The following is a 19,928-nucleotide window of genomic DNA, read 5'->3' as shown; positions in this document are numbered from 1 at the left end:
TTTTCATTGTTGGTGTATTTTCTATGCTAATTCTCCTTTAGTTTACTGTTTAAAATATTAAGCTAATGTTATTTTCTCAGAATAATCATTTAACTGATTGTTTCATATTGTGCACTGGAGATGTAGGGTGGGTTGGGTCAGTGGGTGGGTAGGGTGTGCCGTGGGTGTTTGGGGTGAGAGGTTCTAGAGGGCGAGAGAAAAAGAGAGAGAGAGAGGGAAGGGGGAGAGACGGGGAGAGACAGGGGCAAATTTTGACTTACATCAGCATAATCAGCCGGGTTTATCGTTGCCATTTTACGCCATCCAAAATTTTTGACCATTTCAACTAAAGCCAAGTTGCCCGATGTCGTTCCAGGTGCCATGCGGAAGAACAACGGAAATCTGCTTCTGTCGGATAACACCGGCGTATAAGAACTAAAAGATACCTGAAACATGTCAAATAACACACACATATAATATTATAATATTATATTATTTTAAAGTTTCTTAGGGACCGGTCAATATTTACGCCAATAACAGTTTGCTTTTGTTGCTAGGCTATAACTCAACCCGGAATCGCAACACAAAAATTAAGGAGTCGTTCACTGTTTAAAATTTACGCCAGGGGGATGGGGTAATTTAACAGAAATCGACAAAACAATTGTGTACCCCTCGCTTATGCTCAAAATTTTCGGATTTCCCCTGTTACATTTTTCTCCATTTCACACTTAAAATCCCACGGTTCAAATAAAACAAATCAGATTCCCCACCTCAATGAATTTTCGGACCCCTTCAAAACTCATAATCCCCGGGTAAATATTGAACGGTCCCTAAATCAATTCAACCCATACGCTTTATTTCATTTGTATTTCTGAAGCTAAAGGAAATACACGAGACCTTGTATTACTATAATAGCCTATTGTTTCCGATCTTTTCTGCAATTATAACTTGTTTAACCTGAGCTATAATAGCTATAAGAATATGGTGCACCTACTACACATATACATAAAGAATATAGGCCTACATGTCTGGGTGTCCAAAATATCTTAACATTCGGGTAGCGAATTGACCTATTTAAGAAGAAAAAACGATTTAAACTGTACCGAAAAGAAGGTTCCAGCTTTAATATAAATTTTATTTCACCTCAATCTGTTGGAACCAAAGGAACAATTACATGCTCATACAACAAACGGATCGTCCTGAGGAGATTTAGCCAAAAAATCATATTTATTGTCTTATTTGGTCAATAATTCAAAAAATCAGGCCAATATCAAGACAAGAAGAGTCCTTAAAAGGACAAGCTCCCGTGCAGGTTGTATACACGCTAAAAAAAATAATGAAAATTAATAGGCCTACTCAATGATGACTTGAGTAAAAAGAGAACAGAGAAATAAAATGAGTTAAATAGAACTGAAATTTTAAAGTTTTACTCAAGTTGAGTACTACTACTAATTTAATTAATATTATTAAGTTCAGTACATTTGCTCATTTTGTTGCTCTGTTCCTTTTTTACTGAACATTGATAAATTTGGTATTTGTAGTGTAAGGATGGCCAATGAGGATATGAATCATGTTGAAAAACTGCATGCCAAAGCTCATGGGTCCTTGGGGCCAAAATGTAATACCCCCCCCCCCCCCCCCCTGTACATGTAGCTCACGATGCCACATGGCGTAATTTTAAGAACAATCATGCTATGGAAGGCCACACTGGACATAAAACGCGGAGATTAAAAAAAAATACATCCAGTTCAAAAACATGACGCCGAGAATGAAAATGAAAAAATGACATCGAGAATGAAAGGATAACGCCGAGTTTTGAAATACGACGTTGGGTTAAAAAACGATGACGTTGAGAATGCAAAATCAACGCCAGCTGGAATTCTTTATGCAATAATTCCTTACGCAATAATTATATTAGGGCCTAACATTAGAACGAAAAAATATTTTACAAGTACCGAGAATCATCTTACATGCAAGCTTTCATTTTAAATATCGTGCAATATATTTTTGCATTTGAACAAAACCTAAATAAATGTTTTACAAGAAACAGATTGTTTACGAAGAACGAAAAAGATCTCACAATCAAACTTTAAAGCCCATTGACATGTTAACTATACTAGTGTGCAATGTGTTGAATGTACTTTCTTCTAAACTTGGAATGAAGTGAATTTACACATGCGTTAATGTAGTTATTCTTTGCAATCATTCAACCGATTCAATTAAAATTATCTTATCGTACAGTGTTTTTTTTTTAATATTTGGATTCTGATATATATTTCTCAACTTATTTATTCGCCCTGTAATTTTCTGGGACACCCTGTACACTCCCCAGAGCCAATTGGTCAAACAATAACAATCACTCAAATTAATAATAGACAGTTACCAAATCTGTGCTTGCAAGCACATATTATGTGACCCCTCGGCACAACTGAGCCCTGAAGTCGCCAATCATCATTTTTGAGATATTCAACCAAAATATTCTGCTTGAAATTAGCTTTAAAATGATGTATATCATGTCTATAGTACTTGACATTTAAGTAGTGAAAAATCAATAAAACAGTCAATAAATCCTTTGTTTCCTATTGTTTATTGTTAAGTTCGATGGAGCATATCTCAATAGTGGCACTGGCGACATCCGGGCTCAGTTGTGCCGAGGGGTCACATATTATGCGCACTGATTATTATTACATTAATTTGTAGACTGATGTCTTCATCATTGTTGTTTCTTTCAAATATATCTTAAAATAGTAGTAAGTAACCAATATTAAAAATTCATATTTAACTCTATATGAATCAGCTAATCATTGAATTGTTGATGATATTATAGATACCGTAAAATGGGGTAACTTTGGGCACTTTTCAGAGTTTTTAAACCACTGCTTCCAAACAAAACCAATTGTATTTCGAATTATCTCTTTTTATGACATTAGGGTTCCCTTCTACACATTGAAGTTGAAAAGGAGTTTTTAATAATTTTGTAAGGGTGCCCTAGGGGTTAAAAATAGCCTGACCAAAGTTACCCCGCATTTGGGGCAACTTTGGCCAGAGTATTACATTCCATGAAGGAAAAAAATCAAAAAAATTGATCTTCAAAATTAATCAAGCACACATCCTTGCTCACAAATATCGATTTTTATTTTTTCTGAAAAAAAAATGTAAAAAAATGCTAATTTTAGGTCAAAAATCCTGATTTTTTCAGAAATTTCGAGGAAATTGGACATGAGCGATTATTATTTCTTTCTAACATATTTCTTAACAAATTGACACCAAATATGACTAAAAACAATATTGCTGTACGAAAATATGACCATTTAAAAAAATATATATTTGACCGACCAAAGTTACCCCGCTGACCGAAGTTACCCCATTTTACGGTACATGTTCCAAACACTCGAAAGAATCTGGCCATATTATTGTTGAAATATACTTTCTTGATTCTAAATGATAATGTTAAGGATTTATGTATTTTCAACGTGCACGCACCTTGCACAAGAATAACAAGTCGCTGGTTCGAGTTCGAGTAAAGTCTTAGCCGGAATTAATGATTTTTTATTTTCATAATGAAATGCATGATTGAATTTTGATTCATAAAGTTTTGAGCAGCAGGGTCTCTACCCTTAAGCCGGGGGGTTTAAGGGCATTTCCCTGATTTATTAACTATTTTTAAAGCCATAATATACGATCTTAGAATACGCAATTGGTAAACACAGCAATTTTGACATAATATCATATTATTCAGACTTTAAGTTCCTCATAGAATTCAACGATAGCCAGTGGGTTTTCTTTCACGTTACCTTGTTATTTCGGGTTAAAATAGACGGAAACTTTTCCTGACATGCTAATATTATTTTAGCCATATTTATGGCGTAAGGGGCTTAAGACAATTGGATCCTCGGTGGATATCCCGAAGTCCCTTTAATATCAAAGCCAAAAATGTACGTGCAAAAGGCAATATTTATTATAAATTATTTATTGTTACCAACCTGAATCAAATTCCATAAATGAGAACTCTCTGCTGTTGGTATGGTGTCCGTAGAGCATCCTCCTCCTAATATGGCGATTTTTGTCTCCTCTTTATTGTAAAGTTCTTCATACATAACATTGTTGCCATAACTACCGATGCACTGTTTAAAGAAAAATATATATAATTGGTTTCTCTCTTTCTCATACATTCCCAGCAAACACAAAACGTTTTCAACATCATTCGCAAAAGGTTATAAAAGGTTATCAGAAAACGTTTAAATGTCGGGTTATATAAAGGGTATATTAAGAGTATAAAACGTTTTCATAACCTTAAAAAACATTTTTTGATAATCTAGTACTCAGCAAACAAAAATGTTTTACAGAAAATGTTTAAATGTCGGGTTATATAAAGGGTATAAAACGTTTTAATAACATTCCAAAAACATTCTTGAAAACTTGGATACAAAACATTCTAAACAAAATGTTATTTTGGGGTTGAAAAAATATTTTGCGAAAAATGTTTGCCCAAAATATTTTCAATAACGTTTTAAAAACGTTTTCCTGACCTTTATATAACCCGACATTTAAATGTTATTAAAAGGTTTTGAGAAAAAAACATTTTAAGAACATTTCTGTGTTTGCTGGGTTCAAACATTTTAACATAATGTTATTTAAGTATTGACACAATATTTGGCAAAAATGTTTGCAAAAATAGTTTACAATAACATTTTTTGAAAACATTTAAAAATATTGTTGTAGTGTGTTTTTATACAAAACGTTTTAAAACGTTATCATGACCTTTATATAACCCGACATTTTAATGTTATTAAAACGTTTTTACCTAAACCAAAAGCCAAAATATAACTTATTTAAAACGTTTTTAAAACGTTTTTGTGTTTGCTGGGTTGTTATAATTGTCATAGCTACTGATGCACTGTCCAAAGAAAAAATATCATTATAATTCCAAAGGAAATAATAGTGAGTTGTTTATTGAATTTAATTAAACGAGACTTTGTACATGAAAACGTGATCTTTCGGACGTTAGAACACACATACATACATAGGCCTACATACACCTCCACCCCCCACCCCACCCCCACCCACTTACACACATACATACATAGAACAGCGAACGATTTCAGTGTAAAACTTGTACACATACAAATAAAATGTTCGATAAAACGTAAACAACATTCACTGAATAAAAACATATTTTTAAACAACCCTCTTTAAACAGCCCTAAACTTTAAACACTGTTGTTTAGGCTTACACAACTAAGTTGTTTAATTATACCACTAAACAACAAACTGTTTAAATCTTGGTCAACATTTTAAACAACAAACTGTTTAATAATTAAACAACTTTGAGTTGTTTAATTTTTTAAACAACTGTTGAGCGATTTACCTGGTAACGTGTGGTTGTTTAAAATTTTAAACAACTTGTTTAATTTTGTTACAGTGTTGGTGATGGAAAAAAGAAACAACGAGACCATTGATGGGTGAGAGGGAATTGAAAAGGTTGTTGTTAACGGTACGGGCAATTTAAAATCGAGTTAATTGCGAAAAGTTTTTTGATACGTTCATTGATTTCTCAATTGAGGCCGCATGCCTGTCATCAATATCACCAGTCAATGATATTCATTTGAGAAAATAACAGGGTCTTTTGGTAAGGATTCATAGAATTCGTTCAGAAAAATTGTATTAATTCTAACACGCTATATATATGAGAGACGTCCACGAGGGGGTAACTCTACCCTATTGGCTTTCCCCTCCCCTTCCGATCCCCAGTTTCCGAAAAGTTCAAAGTCATCACCTGAAGTTGATTCTCGAGTCGAGTCAATTGTCTCTCCTTGCTACGGCATGGGCGTCAATCCGTTTTTGTTCTTTTCAGTCACTTTTTGACAATTCGGCCACTTTTTGACAATTCAGGTCAAACAATTCAGGACCCCACCCCCCCCACACCCCCCCCCACACACACACACACACACCCACACTTCAAGAAGGATTGACGGTAATGCTAGGGCAAAGATTTTTTGGCGGGCCAAATGGGAGGCAAACATTTTTGTCCGGTCAAAAGGGGGAGGGACAAGCGATTTTTGGCAGGTCGAAAAGGGGGGGGGCCAAGCGATTTTTGGCACATATGTTTTGGGCACCGTTTCTATTACGCCCTAAAAGATGAAGGAAAACACTTATAGGAATATGTCCTGTTTGCTGCGCTCGCATTATATTATACTGCGCCAATAAAGTATCCTTACCGCTGAGTGCACCAAATCCGCGTAACTTCGGAGTAAGCTACTAGTTTAGTAAGTTGGCGAGTATCTCGCATTTTGTGACTTCCAAATCGGCGTAAGTTACTAGACTAGTAAGTTCTATTGTTATAATACTCGGCAACTTACTCGTCATCTTTTGCGGAGTACGTTGGCGAGTATCTCAGAATTTAGTGACTTCCAAATGTGCGTAAGTTACTAGACTAGTAAAGTTAAGCCGCAGCTATTGTCATTTACTCGGCAACATACTCTTCATCGTTGGAGGAGTAAGTTGGCGAGTAAGCAAATCGCTTCATAGATAGAGGAGAAAATCATTGATATTGATGAGATTTTGAAAGTAAATAATAAGATATTTCGTAATAGAGCGTATTTTACGCGTGGAACGTCTCGTATGCGGCGCCACAAACCTTTCGTGTAGGCCAACTGATGGAACGTTTTAAGTTAAGGTTGGTCTTAACCCTGGAACTATGGTGAACCTCATAACTGGTAAATTGTAGGCCTATAAAAAGTACAAACGTTTAGAATGACAAAAACCTGAGGAAACGGTATATCAAAAGCGATGATATCCAGGTTGCCACTAAGAAAAAATATTATCATCCGAAATGCTGGTGATGTCATCTATTCTTTGAAGGGGGAACAAGACCATTGGAAGGGGTGATCATCCGTTAATTAGTATAACCGCTAATCAATGAATCAATCAAATAATCAATGAATCGATCAATCAATCGATCAATCAATCAATCAATCAATCAATCAATCAATCAATAAATAAATCAATCAATCAATAAATCAATCAATCAATCAATATTCATTCTCTGTGACGTGTCACATAGTGATTATCGAATGCATGTTGGATTCCTTTTGTATCTTCAGTAGATAGCAGAATAATATTATAGTAGGCCTACCATTTGAATTTCACTATAGAGTCATTATTATTATAAAGTGCCGTTATTTTATGCGTTTATTTTATGCCTTACATATCTAAGACAATTGCATTCTGCTACACTAATTCGAATGTATATATAGGCCTACAAATATTTTCATGTCTAGAGAAACATGCTTTCGAAACTCAAGATATCTTCTATCTTTAGTTAATATAGGCCTACATACTTTGCTATATATATTATCTTATTTCAAGATCTCTCCACGGTTCAAGCATTAGGAATAATTGCAAGTTTTGTGCCAAATTAATTTTTGAGACTATCCCAACCCATCCGGTTGATGCTTGAATAGAATAGGCCTGCTAATAAAATATCTGACAATCGTGGGCAGAGTAAGTACTATGCCCACGATTGTCAGATATTTTGGCAAATTGAAAACAATCTTGCGACATTGTTACCAAATAGGTCTATCATTAAAAAAAAACCACCAAAACTTGCGCTTCATTTAGGTGAAATTTGTGATGTTTTTAAAAATTGAAAAACTTTATACTAAAATTGTATAACACCTTAATTATGGGGTAAAATGGTGTACAACTGAAAATGATTTTCGCGTTTCGTGAGCAATTATCACAAGAACACAGCATAGGGCCTGCACTTTGGCTCGACATTTGAAAGGGGTGTGAATTCATTTTTGGATACGCCCTATTATAATTAGGTAATAGTCGCACACATTCCCTATATGTATATACATGTACCACATGTAGTAAATCTGTCTGCTTTGTCTGCATTGTGCCGTTCTTAAGCAAATAGTTAAACACGATTTCATCAAACATTATAACAATAGCTCTTTTACAGTGTGCAATCATCCCGGGCAATAATTGGGCAATAATAGAGGATGTGCGTGAAATTATTGATTGGCTCCATACAAAGGATTTGAACCGGTGTCCTTCACCGTAATCATGGCGCAATGCAGTGCATTCAATCAAACGTTGTCGTCAACCTATTTGATCGTATAGTGCATTTGTTATGTGTGTGAGACGAGCTGTCGCGGTAGATTGCAATAGCTTGTAATCATGGTTTTGTTGAATGAATTTGAGTACTCCGCCATATTTACAGTATGATACGTCATAATCTAGGTGATCATTGCATTGGATGTCTTGAATACGCTGGCGAAGTTGTGTAATAATCGGATTAATGCTATAACAGTAGGTGAATACAAGTTTTGAATATATCGCGTTGCAAAGCCCCATTCGGTGATCCCAGCGAAAGTGGGGAAAAAAATCAAATTGTTACTTTCATAAATTTTTTTAATGAAAAAAATTGGCAAAAAACCCAAGAAAACGGCAGTATCGACGCAGTTGATGCCCCATTCAAATACATGTAGCTAATTTATATATACTGTCAGTATATAAATTACAGATTCACGTAAATGCATTATTTTTGTCTTAAATAGGCCTACTCGGCTTTCGGCTGAACCACTAGCAGAAGATACCAAATTGATGTTTTATGACCTTTGAAATTCTTTTTTGTTGCGAGTGACATGGTCAGTTCAATTCACGCCGAGTGTCCTTGACAGGTTTGACTCTGCTTCAGTGGTCATGAAAGAATTCAAAAGATAACCTCTGCCCCAACAATCCCAAGCAATTGTCTGAAACTGCTCTTCGGATGATGTATCATAAGAACTCAGTCGTCAAATGATGATAGTCATATAATGACCAAAAGATTATTACACCAGACAACATTCATCGTTTAAAAGAAATCTTGAAACTGTGCAATAACCCGACTTCCTTCAAAATATTCAGGGATAATCTTTCAAAACTGGCAATTGTTTCATCTTTCAGTATTTTTCATTCAAAACAAGAGCCTTCCTGGATTTGTCCACCGTTTTTAGAAATTTAATATTTTTATATTGCTAATCTGGGTGTCTGGTCTGTTTTTAGGCTGCTCTCTTTAATCTTCTGATCATGCTGATTGTCTTTTTATATTATGCCTTTTTATACAATGTTTTATAACATGTTTTATATTTGTGTGTGTTTATACCTATGTCTTGCGTGCCACCATCAACATGGGGCACTGATCTAGACTTGTATATTTTTGTTTCCTTTTTAATGAATAAAAGTGATGTAAGATTGACTATATCATTGAAGACTGAGTTCCGCAGTCTAGTACAAAATCTGAATTTTGATGATTTTTACGATCGTCCGGATAAAAAAAACACTGAAAATTGCATGTCACGAACCAAAAATGTTCATATCATCCAGCAAGAAAAAGCGCCGGAATCAAAAATGGGTGTCATGTTATAGAATAACTAAAGTTAGCTTGCCTGAAAATTTCATCACTTTAGGTTGGGGTAGGCCTAGATATTAATTCTAGTCGCATATTGAACATGTTGAAATGTTCATCTTTGTGCGTGACTACTGTCACGCCATATATTGTACGGGCGATGTTTTTCCTGCAAAGAAACTTCCATTGTCAATTGTCCATTGTTGTTTATTTAACTTGAAAATAATACTCCCAACGTTCAAACAATTTTAAAAGTCATTACAGAAATTTTAAAAGTCATTACAGAAATAGGATACACGAGTCACGAGTGAGCCACTGAGTGGGAATAACATTGCTATTATTGTCACCGAATTAATCATATCTCTGGTATGGCTTAGTGGTAAATAGCCTACGTGTATTTGGAAGTTCGATCTTGGTTCGAACCCCGCAAGCACCTCTCTTTGATTTTCGATTTGATTTTAACTCATATTTTTAAATCCTAGTTTTCATATATTTTATTAAAGCCATAATATACGATTTCGGGCAAATTTGAAGTTTTGTTATTCCAAAAATTATAACAATATTTATAATATTAGTAAATAACTGTCAGGAAGGTTTCACGTTACATTTGAAGCAGAAGTAGCGAGATAAAAATGAAAAGAAAACACTTAATATCTTGACCACTTAACTGTGATGTTCTATGGGGGACTAGTCTTAATAAGTTAGTTGCTCTAAATTAAAAAATTACAAATATGCCAAAATATTAGGTTTGAAATTCGTGCATCTCATGATTTAATATGTATGCATAAAAGCTCATAAAATATGTTGCCGATAGGGGTCTAGTCCAATTTAAAAATCGTGAAAATCTGTGTTGACGTTCCTTTATTTGATAGGCCTATATATATATTCTTGAACTTTTAAAAATTACTTACGTTTGACATGCTTTATTTGATTATTTCATATTGAAAGCTACTGAACTTAAATGCATTTTTTGTAAAAAAGATATGAACTCGAATGTAGGATTAGGCTTAAACATGCGTTTCTGTGGCATCCACATCTCTCATACCACATTATTAAAATATTATTTTGTAATATTAATATTGGTATCTCAATTGTAAATTATTTGGCTTTGCATTGTTACTAATTTATTACAAAATGCTTTTTTCTATATCATGTTATTTATATGTATGTGTGTTGAGATGAAAATAAAACTGAACTGAACTGAAATAAATCATGAAAAAAGTGGGCCTTCAAGCTGACATTCATTAGGCCTATATTATTAAAGACAAAAGGAAGGAAAAAGAAAAGAAAAACGAACTGAAAAATTCCACATAATCGATAAAATAACACGGGAATCGAACTCACAACCTTCCGCACTGCACACCTTCGCTCTGTCCACAAGCCATCGCAACTTGTTCGGGCAAAGGGTATTCTTTTGCTATCTTATTTCTCGTTCAACATGTTCAAGGATCTCACTCAACAACAATCTTTTCAAAACTGCTTGTACTTCAGTTAAATGAGATGATACTACCTTCTTTGACGACTACAATATTTTGTTACACAATAGAGTATTTTGCATTTATAAAATATATAACAATAGACGTTTTTAATTGCTATATTAATCAATATAACATGTATAATAGACAGCGCCGGCTGGGATCCATTTCGTGAAGCATCGTGACACTTGCAACGTGAGCTTACGACACGAGGACTCAAAGAACGCAACTTTTCAACCTACGACTAGGTTATTCCACAACTCATTTTCGCTGAAATTTTAATACAAGATGTGGTTAATTAATGTTTATCATAACAGAAAAGCATTAGACCGGCGTTTCCTCAAAGCTGTAGATATAACCATTTTTGTTATCGTGACATGCATTTTTAGGCTACTTCGCGCACCAAAAGCATTCATTTTTTCCACAATAATTCAACTTTTACACGTTATTCTTTGCCTTATACTCATGTTTCATATCTTATCTATGGGCTCAATATGGAAATGAAGGGAGAAACGACTCGTGTATTCCATTTTTTTATGTTTTCTGAAAAACCGTATTTGCCACCTGATTTTCAACATTGCGTTACGTAACAGCAGGGGTCACGCCTGTAAAAATTACCGGAAGTGAGCTAAGTTGCTGTCCATGTAGTTGCTGTCGTACTGAATAGGCTGCTTGCCCGGGCTGCTTGCACGGAAGATCATAAGTTCAAATCATCCTCCAGATACGCTCCAGAAGACATATGCAAATGTATGGAGTACAATACCAATCACCTGTAAACTGGTATAGATCAAAGTAAATCTTTGTACTCCATTTTTAGCATATCTTATGGAGCTTGTCTGGAGGATGATTTGAACTAATGACCATTCGTGCAAGCACTCTATTTGACATAAGTTTAGAAATATTTGAATAGGGCAACATGAGTAAATACTAAGAAAACAAACATCACGCCCTCGATGCAACTCGCATGTAATCGAAGGCCATAAAAGATAACCTGATAACAATAGCTTGACAATAGCTATCTATAATCCGTTTCGAGTCCCTTCATACACAGTCCCTGGTCCAATGCATATACTGTGTGTATTGTTCCCGGATATAGTCAATGCAGTCAAGCAAACATGTATTACATTTTGAAAAGGCTATAGTGTACAGGCATGTATTTGATGGCCAGTCATACAGGAATTAATCAACTTGCAGTGACTGGCTCCTTTGTTACCACATGTCAGTCATCTATTGGTTTTTTGACCATCGTATCACAGTGATGGCCAATCACAGGCGAAGTAATCAAATAGCAGTGACTGGTGCCTTTGTTACCACATGTCAGTCATCTATTGATTATTGGACCATGTAAACCTGCAAAAAACGAGCCAAAGTGCAGGCCCTATGGACCAAAATGATGTCCACCAGATTTTTTTTTGTCTTTGCCCCCTCCTACATCTGACCCCGATACGCGACTGTACATGTAAACTACTTAGAACCCGAAAGGAATTCTACAAAAACTACACCGCTGCGTCCCCCACCCCCGTGTGTTATGCCCCTCTGTGACAGAATAAATAAACCTATAGGCCTACTACAAAATCACAAGACACGCAAAATACACTGATAGGGTATTTTGTTTGTACCGGGGTATTTCTATGACATAACGTAACACTGTTATTGAATAACAATTGACGACGTAAGACCGCGTGGTTAAAAACGTGATATTAATTAAAGGTGCTGGTTTGGATTTTCTGCTCCATTAACTAAGATACTAAAGAAGTAGTTACTCGCCAGATACGCTTCAGCGCAAGTCCCAAAAATACTAGTTTAGTAAGATACTCGGCAGTTGCGGAGTAGTTACTAAAGAAGTAAGCTACTAAACTAGTAAGTTACGCGGATTTGGTGCACTCAGCGGTTACACTTGAAAAGATAATCACAATTTCAGACTGAACAATATTGGGGTAAATTTGTTTTTTAATAGATGCACTATCTAATCCTGCATTATGACACCACATTGAATCCAACGTAACTTCAGAAGCAACGTTACAAGCATTTGATTAGACGAAGGTCCAGTTTTAAAAGTGACAAACTGGTCTATTCAAAACTCCACAGACTAGACATCTGGTTTGATAGGCCAGTTTGTCACTTTTAAAACCGGACCTTCGTCTATTCAATTGCTTGTAACTTTACTTTCTTGAGGTCACATTGATTCAATGTGGTGTCATAATGTGCAGGATTAGATAGTGCATCTATTAAAAAACAAATTTACCCCAATATTGTTCAGTTTTGAAATTGTGATTATTTTTCCAAGTGTAAGGATACTTTATTGGCGCAGTATATTATAAGACAATTATTTTAAGGTCACAAAATGTTATTTAAATTTGGATTCTCCAAATTCTTGCTTGTTTAAAGGGGTGGAACGGTTTTTTTTGGCACGTCAAATGCAAAGATTTTTGGCACGGCCGGGGGGGGGGCAAGCGATTTTGGACAGACCATTTTGAGAAATAAGAACATGTCTCGTCGCAAATTCCCCAGCAAACACAAAAACGTTATAAATAAGTTATATTTTGGATTTTGGTTTAGGTAAAAACGTTATAATAACATTAAAATGTCGGGTTATATAAAGGTCATGAAAACGTTTTAAAACGTTTTATATGAAAACACACTACAACAATATTTTTAAATGTTTTTAAAAATGTTATTGTAGACTATTTTCGCAAACGTTTTTTTGGCCAAATATTTTGTCAACACTTAAATAACATTGTGATAAAATATTTGCACTCAGCAAATACAGAAATGTTTTTAAAATGTTTTATTCAAAATGTTTTATTCAACACATTTTAATAACATTTAAATGTCGGGTTATATAAAGGTCATGAAAACATTTTTAAAACGTTAGGCCTATTGCAAATATTTTGAGCAAACATTTTTCGCAAAATATTTTTTCAACCCCAAAATAACATTCTGTTTAGAATGTTTTGTATCAACTTTTCAAAAATATTTTTGGAATGTTATTAAAACGTTTTATACCCTTTATATAACCCGACATTTAAACGTTTTCTGTAAAACATTTTGTGTTTGTTGGGCAGTAGATTATCAAAAAATGTTTTTAAATGTTATGAAAACGTTTTATACTCTAAATATACCCTTTATATAACCCGACATTTAAACATTTTCTGACAACCTTTTATCAGGGGGGGCCGGCCAAGATTGGCTGAATTTTGACGTTGTCATTGGTTTTACACGTAAACACAAAAATGTCTCAAATTATTCCAAAACTGTACGTATGTTATTAAGCACTATTTTATCAGTCTAAATCGCCAGTGAACCTCATTGTAAGTACTGTTTTTTGAATGTTTTGTATGAATAACGCACGGTATGTTTATGATATATACCTAAAATTTCCCCCATTGTGTATCACGGTTCGTTTGGTCTAATGGTAACGGGTCTCGCCTGCGGTGCATAGGGTCCCGAGATCGAGTCCCGCTCACTCCCTGCTAAAAAAATTTTTTTTCTTCACATTTATTTTGAATCCAAAAATATTTATTTTTATGTGAAAATTTATACATTCACTGAGAAATATATTTTGTGCATTTTTTTTCTGTAACGAGGCCAATAGAGCTAAAAACACAACTCAGCACGGGGCGTCCAATGTCCAGGCAGTGTTGCCGTCATATTCAGGGGCGGATCCAGGAATTTTCAATAGAGGGGGCGCCGAGCCACCGCTACCGCCGCCGCGGCTCGGCGCCCACACAAAGTCAGGCGCCACTCTGCAAAAATACACAGAGTCAGGCGCCGATCTGCACAAAATAGAGGGGGCGCGCGCCGCGTGCGCCCCCCTCTAAATCCGCCACTGATATTGTCTGTTTTGTTTACGATATTGGCTGTTGCCACAGTGAATAATGTAGTCCACCATCGTCTGCCTTTTATAACATATCAAGTTGGTTGACAAGTGTCACGTGTCACTGACCAATCGGCGCCGAAAAATCCAGGATAGGATGTGAAACGTCGCCAGTCAATAATAAGTCCAGTTGACTAGATTTTAATTTAAATCAACTTGATATTTTATATTATACCTGGATGACTGAGAATATACACAAATAAACCTTTTATAACCTTTTGCGAATGATGTCGAAAACGTTTTGTGTTTGCTGGGTCTGAGTAGGTAAAATAAGACCCTGTTTAAAAAAAATTTCAAAATCATAATTTTGTTCGTTGAAGTGATATAAGCATGGTAAGCAGGAAAGTTGAAAAAGACACTTTCCTGATGGTAAGTAAGGAGCAAAAAGGAGTCATTCATTACATGCATGGTTTAGACTACTCCCCATTCCAGAAAAATACAGCACTACTTTTTTTTTGGGATTAAATAAGATTATCAACTTCTGCAAAATGAAACAAAGCTCAATTCTAAGAATTAATTTTGAACTAACTGGCGATAAAAGAAAAAGTTCACTATTTTACTAATTTCGTGAACTTTATGCCATGCATTTTTTGTCATGTTTTCTGACAATCGAGTCACACAAATCAAAGACTTGGAACAAATCGAAGCATTCAAAATCTCGAGTAGATGCCATAATTTTGTTCTAATTCTCATTTTTATGTATTAGGCCTACTATAGTTAAATGATTGGTTATAAAAATGAAACATGTCATTTCCAAAAATTAGAATATAAACTAAAATTAGTCTTAGTACAAGTCTTTGGGCTTGATTGTTACAGAATACAAAAAAAAAAACCACGTTTTTACCCTTTTCCAAAAAATTGGCCAAATATTAAACTTGTACTTTTTTGCCAGTTAGAACTAACTAAAGAATCAGGATTTAGCTATATGTTTCATTTGGCAAACCAGGACAATATTATTATGATCAAAAAAATAGTGCTGTATTTTTCTGGAATAGACGAATCCAACGAGCCAAGTCATGGTCAGGATTTGGTCGGCCATTTTTGGGTCCCCGCATGCACCAAACAGGTGTTGTGAGTGCCCAATTGGGTGGATTAAACCCGCTTAAAATTCGACGTTAGATTCTTTTGTGTTGTAAACTGTCATCGTTCTTTTGTCTACGTGTAACACGGGTGATAGAATGCAGTTTTAAATACCCTTCAAGGCCGCATTCATTTCACATTTTAGGTGAGATAGCTGGGTCCCCGTCGCGGCTATGGCTGCCATTGAGGTGTAGGAATGCGTAAAATTGGATTCGTCTATAGGGAGTTGTTCAGTTTCGGATAAAGCTTGTTTTATGGGATGGGAATTGTAGAAATCATTTACTACTTACGTCACGACCAACCAAAATAGATACCGCCTCAAAAATATTTGTACGTAATGATTTCCCCGGGGATTTCCCCTCCATTTCACGAAATGCATCAGCACTAAGCTTCCCAGCTCTTCCCGGATATGACCTGTGTGTTTCCTCTGTCATATTTTCATAAAGCAATCAAACGAGTGACCCAAAAAAAATAACAAAGTTCATTTACAACTTCACTTTGAAGTTCAACTTCAAAGTTGACTGCTGATATAGTGCCGTTTCTTGTTGTTGAAAATAGTTTTTGACATAAATAACATGACTCGTGATCTACAATTTCGGCGAAAATGAAATTTATAGACTATTTATGGGTATTAATTAACAAAAAGCAATGTTAATAATTTACGACGTCAGACATGTGAGTCTTTTAAATAAATCATAAATAAGTGTAAAACTAGAAATGTCTATTTCGTTTGAACAATTGAATAATAAAACGCCGTGTCCTTTCAAAATAATTATTATAGGCCTATACCATAAGAATGTGCATGTTAGGGTCATTACTCATTATCAAAATTATGTCCTGAATTTTAACGGGCCACCGGCCCTCTCATTTTCATGATGTTCATTTCAGTTAATAAAAAAAGGATAAAATAAACGCTACTTTAAATAATTAAAGGCCTATTCAGTGATTCCAGCAAAGGTGTAAAAATCAAATTATAAATTGCCTATAAGTCATTAAAATTGTCATTAGGCATTTTGGCTATATAAAAAAAGGAAAACAACTTTATTGACATCAAGTTGAAGCCCCTCTACTTAAGTATAGAAATTACACTTTGATAGAGTTGAACATGGTTTCTTATTTGAGGTTTTATCCAGGTTCAATCTTGGGGATAACTTTATTCAGTGGATGAAAACTTTTTATAATGGGAGGAAAAGTTACATTATTAATAATGGATTTCTTAGTCCTTTAAACATGTCGCGCAGAATTTTTCAAGGCTGCCCAATATCACCCTTTTTGTACCGGGGCCAGCAAAGCTGGCCTCGGTACTTATTAGTTGGATATAAAAAATTGTTGTTTCTAGGCTATGTATGAAACAGAAATTCATAAAGAAAGCACGTACCTGAATCAAGTTGTTTTGATGATGATTTATGCTTGTAATGTGTAAACATATAACTTGTGGTTGAACGGATATCAGAAATATTGTGTTGATTTTGCATGGTAAGGTAAAATAGGTATATGTTTTAGGAAAATAATTTTTCTGAATGTAGACTAGGAAGTTTTGCTGGTTCTCTTCAGTAGAACACTTATCTTGGCAGGCTATGGGATCATGTGGGCAGACACACCGGGTACCATACATGCTTTGTGTGAGTTCAGTATCTCAGTGTGTTGTATGGTGATCCAATATCTCTGGTGAGAGCTACCTGCTGAGTTATGATGACATATTTAATTTACACATCTTACTCTATTCATGTTCCTAGTGGTCTGTCTGTGGTGGTCTGTTATCTTAATATGTGTTGGATAATTTTCAACTACATGTAACATGTTTGACCATGCAACATGCAGTAAACATGGTAAAAGTTGAATCCCTCACATCGAAGACCTGTAGGCCTAATAATAAATAAGCAAGATCACTGAATATTGGAAATATGTACATTTCCTGGTAACACGATGATGACCAAAAGCTATTGATGCACACATCACCTTCAAATATTTGGGTCTATTTTATGATGACAAATATGTCACAACTAGAATGAAGCTTTAGGGCATAGGTCCTAAGTAATGATTGAATTTTTGTTACTAAGAATATTATCAGTAAACATTCAATTCTTAAGCTTTCGGGTGCTATTTTTGGGTTCAGTTTTCGAAAAATAATATTTCTCGAAATTTTGCTTGTTACTTTGTATGCTTAAATTCTCAAAAAACAAAAAGAGCTATGAATGAATTAATATAAGGTGCGAACGTCGGTTGTTTTTAGGCCACAAGACCATTTAGCAATCCATGTATGTGGGGTATATGTGTAGGGGTGTTTGTACCCTAACAGTGTCTGCTTCCTACTCATGCCATCCAAACCTGGTGATAATAATATTTGAGTAGGAGGACATGTGAATTAGCGTCAACTAGGAATAATCCTTTTCACCATGATTACCACCAATCAACCAGTACTTCCCACCATCCAAAATCTCCCTATTTTGCCAGCCAACAATATCACATAATTATCAGAGATTACCCCATATGTTAAATTGCAAGCATCCAACCAAAGTCAATCAATTAGATGTACATCCTTGAATCACAATTGTCATTTTAAAACCATGTCTCGCCTGTCAAATATTACCCATTACAAGCATCTTTCAGAAGGATTATTTAATCTTCACATGAAATCATTCCTGTCCCGGTACATCCCTTTTTAAAGGGTTTTTATTTGTTTCTTTTTGCAATTGAAATTCTTGCCATCGCAATTCGTAGATATGATGATATCAAAGGAATCAAGGTGGGCAACATGGAAAAAAGATCAATTTGCTGGCAGATGATACCACATGCTTTTTACAGGGAGATTTAGGTTCTTTTCCGGCACTTTTTAACACCCTTGATATATTTGCCTCTTTTTCTGGCTTTAAAATTAATGTATCTAAATCTGAAGCTATCCACATTGGTAGTCTTAAGGGAACCAATCTTTGTCCTTTTCAGGGTGATGGCCTTAGATGGAATTCAAACACTTTTAAAACATTGGGCGTTAATTTTTCAGTTAATGTCAGCTCCCTTTATGAACTCAATTTTATCCCAAAACTTAATCAGATTGAGCAAACCCTTAACTGTTGTAGGCATAGGAATTTATCCCTTATTGGGAAAGTTACTGTTATTAAATCCCTTTTGCTGCCCCAACTTCTTTATTTGTTTTCAGTTCTTTGCATTAAGGGATGGGTTCATTAAAGTAGCGTTCTCCGAAAAGTTTTTCGATAAATTCATTAATTTCTCAAAAATTAAATATCTCAGTTTAATAAATAACGGTTAAAATGAAAGCCATTATTGGGGGCCTAATTATCGTATCATTATAATAGGTCTGGCTCCAATGCAAGCATTTGTTTCGGTGTCCCAAATTCATAGTAAAATATGCTGACGCTATTTTTTACAAATCGCCTGGAATTGCATATTTAGGTTTCAGCGATTGCTGAAAAAAGTGGGGTATGTTTCTGAAAAGCGTTTCCGCTTGGAATGTAGATGCCTATTGTTGAGCTAAATGTCCGTGATTTTAATTTATAAGCTCTTTCATTGACAATTTGCAACGTCTTTTTCATACCATACGGGTCGCCTGCTTGAATCCCGATATTAAAAAAAAATATCGGGATTTTAAACCAAACAACCAGCAAAAGAGTTCTCTAAACTGTCCTCTAACCGCAGATAACATTAGATCGACTGTGCTATTGGTAGAATTTAAACGAGAACCAAAAGTGTTCGCCGAAGTCATGCAAATATGGACTATCGGAGAATATAGCGTTTTGTAAGAAGTTGCATTTTTGACAATGTTTTATATGTTCTTGCTATGAAGAACATTAAGAATTTACTTCAAACGTCGTATGTAGTTTACATACCTATTCCGGTTCGGCTATGTATATATTAGAATCCTTGATCGTCGTTATTTGCAATGTCTTTTGCACTTTTCTCCTCCATAAAATGGCGAAAATATTCCTATTACAGAACAACACCTCCAAGTCACTTTAAAATACCACAGCACTATATAGCTTGCGTTGACAGTTCTGACAGAATACAAGTCACTATGCATTGAGCGCATTGGAATCCCAATTCTTTCTCACATTGATTGATTTCAAACAATTGATTCGAACCAACGCCCTTGATCCTAATGTACTGTG

The 19,928-nt window shown here is 35.1% G+C and overlaps 1 protein-coding gene across 1 annotated transcript in view; it reads right to left on the bottom strand.

Moving 5' to 3' along the window:
• LOC140160650 (gamma-aminobutyric acid type B receptor subunit 2-like) overlaps positions 1–19,928 on the bottom strand; it is a 66,843-nt gene that overhangs the window by 32,965 nt on the left and 13,950 nt on the right. Inside the window, exons 2-3 of the mRNA XM_072183916.1 lie at positions 3,963–4,103; positions 261–425 (exon numbers count right to left, since the gene is read on the bottom strand). Of these exons, the coding sequence (XP_072040017.1) occupies positions 261–425; positions 3,963–4,103 (306 nt within the window). The remainder of the gene's footprint in view (positions 1–260; positions 426–3,962; positions 4,104–19,928) is intronic.

This window comes from Amphiura filiformis, chromosome 9 (genome assembly GCF_039555335.1).
Source record: "Amphiura filiformis chromosome 9, Afil_fr2py, whole genome shotgun sequence".
NCBI lineage: Eukaryota > Metazoa > Echinodermata > Ophiuroidea > Amphilepidida > Amphiuridae > Amphiura > Amphiura filiformis.
Note: the sequence above shows the minus strand (reverse complement) of the source record. Positions and strands in the feature narration are given on the sequence as shown.